At 41.4% G+C, this 4,533-nt stretch overlaps 1 protein-coding gene across 1 annotated transcript; it reads left to right on the forward strand.

Annotated features, from left to right (window-relative positions):
- Positions 1–1,302: 1,302 nt before the first annotated feature.
- On the forward strand, positions 1,303–4,014 carry LOC131321280 (zinc finger CCCH domain-containing protein 54). Its single transcript, XM_058352278.1, has 2 exons — positions 1,303–1,327; positions 3,299–4,014. The coding sequence occupies exons 1-2, from the start codon at positions 1,303–1,305 to the stop codon at positions 4,012–4,014; spliced, it is 741 nt and encodes a 246-aa protein (XP_058208261.1).
- The last annotated feature ends 519 nt before the right edge of the window (positions 4,015–4,533 follow it).

Here is a 4,533-nt window from a genome sequence, read left to right on the forward strand (position 1 = left end):
AAAAATTTAGTTAGGCTCCGTTCTGCTAAAGTACTTATTTTCCCTACAAGACATGTCATTTTCTCATAATATATTACATTTAATTCAAAAAATAAGTACTTAAATACTTATTTCCCCTAGAAGAATGGGGCCTAAGTGGGGTACTAATAGTTTCTGCTGCTTTGGTTTTATAATTGGCCATGAGAACTTGAATATATTGGAGAACTTGAATATATTGGAAACGATGCATCATAGTCTTATTTGTAATGCTATCAACTCGCAATGAGAAGAGAATTCTTGAAAACTTATACTGTATTATTTGATGTCCGAAGCAAACTGGGGCAATCTAAGAGTTTTTTGTGGGATCAAAATAACAAAATTTAGTTTCAACATGTAAAATGTCATGAGAGATGTTATATACACTATATAGTTACACTACATTTTATGTGGAACCCATTTCAGATCCCACAAAAAGCAAGAAAAATATCCATAAATTCTAAAATATTGTTTTATGGAGTCTTGTAAAAAATCAGTTCTAACGGATATCGGTAAGTATTTCTTCTTGATTCGTAGGGATGAAACTGCTCAGCTGCGTAGTTTCACCACTACAAATTTAGAAATGATACTTATCGATATCTGTTGGAGTTGATTTTTTACAGGACCCCATAAAATAATATTTTAAAATTTATCAATAATTTTTTTTTTTGCAAGACCCAAAATGAGTCCCACATAAAATGTAGTGTAAAAAAGTAGTGTACCTATCTTTAGTGAAATTTCCTCATGAGAAATTAAGATGGTGGGCCAAGTGACCCACTTCCACAATAGCTTCGCCCTATGTGTATCCTTCTATCTATCTGTGGGGTTTAATAGTATCATTTGTTTCTCTTATGAATATTGATCTTGCCTCAGTAGTAGTCCTTCTCAAGAGTAAAATTGTAAGATGAGCAAACTATTAATTAGTGTTGTTCGGCCATATTCCTGCCGGAAGGTCTTCCAATGCCAAAGTCAGTCCTCAGTACTCAAGATGGTAAAAAGCATACAAGACTCATATAACTAGTAACGACGTACCCTTTCGTGATTTATATTGTACCTTTTATACATAGACCGTATGTGAGCTCCAAGAAAGCCTATGTTGAGCTCGTGCTGCTTGACAACACTCGATCGTAACCATTTGTTGAAATAACCTGCATGCATGACAATTGCCAAACAACACGTAGGGGAGGGCACCGTGTGGATGACCGTTGCCACTTACCATACATATGGCGCCAATCTGGACAAGTGCTGTCACAAGCGTTCTGTCGGGTGCGTTCTGCCGGGTTGGACATGATCAAGTCCGTCTCGGCCCTTCAGTTGACCGCCCTGATATACCACGGGTTGGGCACTCATTCCTGTCCTTCTTACCTGTTCTAGTCGATCGGCCTAGATCAGGCTCTTCATACCGATCAACCTCGTCTGGTTGGTATCATGGGTAGAATAGGTTACATGTAAATTGCGATTTTTGTTTATAAACTTTCTTTTTTTGAAGAACATTTATGAAGATCTCTATATACAACATGTTCCATATAATTAAGGTCATACCATTTAAGTACTAAATTGAGGTTTGGCTTAAATGACATTAATGAGAATAGGTTCATTAATATTAACCGGCCGTCTGCATGCAAAACAATAGAATTAAGCACATATAAATATTTTTGGACCGAGCAATGCTGGGGACATAGATTGCAGAAACAAAAAAGCTATGTGCACAGCAGCTTGTATACAGCAGCTGTGCACAGATCCCATTTTCTCCCGGCTCGGGTCGAACAAAGATGATCGGAGCCGCTCATGTTGTTCTAAATATGTCGTTTAAGGTCTCTGTAAAAAATGAGCTTCGTTCGATATCGTTAGAGTCGTTAACAAAACACCCAAAATCACTTCAGAATTTAGGCCTTAAACGACATATTTGTGCGACCCGAGCCGGGAGAAAATGGGATCTGTGCACAGCTGCTGTGTACAAATTGCTGTGCACGTAGCACAGCTCTTGCAGAAATATAAATTGGTAAAGAATCCTCATACTTTGTGAGTTACTGTTTCGTACCACTTTCCATAACTCAGTTTTGAATAACTTTCTTAAGGTCCCAACTTCTCTATAGTCTAAATTCGAATTGCAAAAACTACTCTCTTATCTTAGCAATTAATGGTTGTGAATTTATTAAAGAGTATTACTTTTTCCGGCAAGAATAAATTCTTTTCAAAAAGTCTTTGAACAAATCTAAACAGTTAAAAACTCTATGCATGTATGACTGAGATCGCACAAACTGCTTATTGCAGACCAAATCCAGGCTTCAGAGTAAACGATCGAATTCCTTTCTTTACCCGTATTTTGCTTCTCTATAATTTGGTGTTATCGCACTATCAAATTGCTAATAAGTGATCATTTGTCTACAGTTTTATTTTTGCCAAAATGATAACATATGATATTATAGATCCAAGAAACAGTACATTAAGAGGAAATTTCATCCCTAAACAAGGGATCAAAAAACCAAACAAGAGGGTATGCAGTTCAAATACTACATCCAACTCCAACTAGACCCACCGCTCCAAACAGATAGAGCACTGTAGAAAACAACCAAACACACCCACACATGAGTTATAGAAGCCTCACAAACGAGAAGAAATTCCACACACACAATTACGGATCGGGTAGGCAATTATTCCCAAAAGGGGGAGGGGCATTCGAACGAAAAATCTACACGCACAACTTTAAAAATACAAACTTAAGATATAATTGTGTCTGAAATTGTTCGATACATATGGACCCATTTGTATTGAATGATTCTAGGTATAGTCGTGTCCGGAGTTATATGCGTAGGCAGTGTAGCATTGCTTGCATGTATTTTCAATCTGCATGCATGTGATTGTATCCTTCCCGACCACACCACAAGTTTATGTGGCCTCATGCCTCAGAGAAACCCCACTAGACGTCCGTTACTATCAACTGAAAGGTCAATGTTTTCTCTCTCCCCAAAAAAATAAACAAACCCACGTCAGCTTTTAACCCTGGTCGAGTTAATTTCCCAAACTATAAATTCCCATGCCCCTCCATTAGCTTTCTTCACACTCCCCTCCCAAGACACCTGTTTCTGTCACTCACAGTCATGGGTTTTCTCTCTCTCCAAATTCACTCTCACTCCTCCTAAACATACTCTATTAAGCCCTACATTTTCATAGAAAACTGTGAAATTTTCCTGCATGATTTTTTTATTCGAAATTTGAGGGGAAAAAAAAATGAGAAGAGATTTCGATATGATAAGCAGAATGTTGAACTCAAACAATCAGGCCTACTACGAGTTGTCTGAGCAGGAGCTGGCCCTGATCGCCCCAACCCACTACTACCCGGACCTGTTCGACGAGCCGATATACTCGTCCGACGAGTTCCGGATGTACGGGTTCAAGGTCAAGCGGTGCCCCAGGTTGCGGAGCCACGACTGGACCCAGTGTCCGTTCGCGCACCGCGGCGAGAAGGCCCGTCGCAGGGACCCGCGGCGGTACCACTACGAAGCGGTGGCCTGCCCGGACTTCCGCAACAACGTGTGCCGCCGCGGGGACGCGTGCCATTACGCCCACGGGGTCTTCGAGTATTGGCTCCACCCCACCAAGTACCGCACGCGCGCGTGCAATGCTGGCGGGCTCTGCCAGCGCAGGGTGTGTTTCTTCGCCCACTCGCCCCACGAGTTGCGTGACGACGACAAGTACCATTGCTTTTGCGACTTGGGGCCCGACGGCGGAGTTCCGATGGTGGGAGCCGTGCCATCGGCCACAGCGATACCCTTTGTGCCGGCGGAGAGGGCTGCAGTGGGTGGTGGTCGTGGCCGCAGAAGTGGCGGTGGCGGGAGTCCGGATTTTCTGGCGAGTTTGAGTGGGTTGACCATAAGGGAAGGGGATGGGAATGGGAGTGGGATTTTCCGGTGGGGAGGGTGGGAGCCCGCGGAGACCGCGGCAGCGGCGGCGGCAGAGGGGCCGGATATCGAGTGGATAACGGATATCATGGAGTAAATGCATGCATGCAAGTGTGTGATCAAAGGTGATAAAGAGATAAGGGAATCAATATTAAGTACTCCTAAGTCCTATCTCTATCTACAATTAAGTATGGGAGATTAATATAAGTGGCCGTTTATGAAACTAAAGTACTATTTTATGGTAATTAATAAGTACGTAATGTATCAGTAATGGGGAGATGGGTAAAAGCATCCCTCATATATATATGCGTCTCTGTCGTGTCGATGTCTGTGTTTGTATTTGGCCTTCGTGTTAACGTACGTACCTACGTCTAAGTGTCGTGTCGATGTCTGTGTAATTTGTATTTTGCCTATGTGTTAACGTGCCTACGTCTAAGTTTATCTGCAATGTTGTACTAATTGCGTGGATTGCAAATGTAGCTCCATGCAATAATATGCTTATGTAATTTCTTTCGCTATTTCATGAATATAAATAAATTAAGTATTATGAATAAATTGATCATCTTGTTCAAATAAGCATATTTGTCTTAGATTGAGATCAGATGGGTGAAATATA

Source organism: Rhododendron vialii, chromosome 3a (assembly GCF_030253575.1).
Source record: "Rhododendron vialii isolate Sample 1 chromosome 3a, ASM3025357v1".
Lineage (NCBI taxonomy): Eukaryota > Viridiplantae > Streptophyta > Magnoliopsida > Ericales > Ericaceae > Rhododendron > Rhododendron vialii.

Excerpts from the sequence above, each read along its gene's own strand:
- LOC131321280 (XM_058352278.1), top strand. The coding sequence starts at position 1,303 with ATGATCAAGTCCGTCTCGGCCCTTC. Across the intron at positions 1,328-3,298 it reads CAAGTCCGTCTCGGCCCTTC|CCTACTACGAGTTGTCTGAG; the intron begins AGTTGACCGCCC and ends CAAACAATCAGG.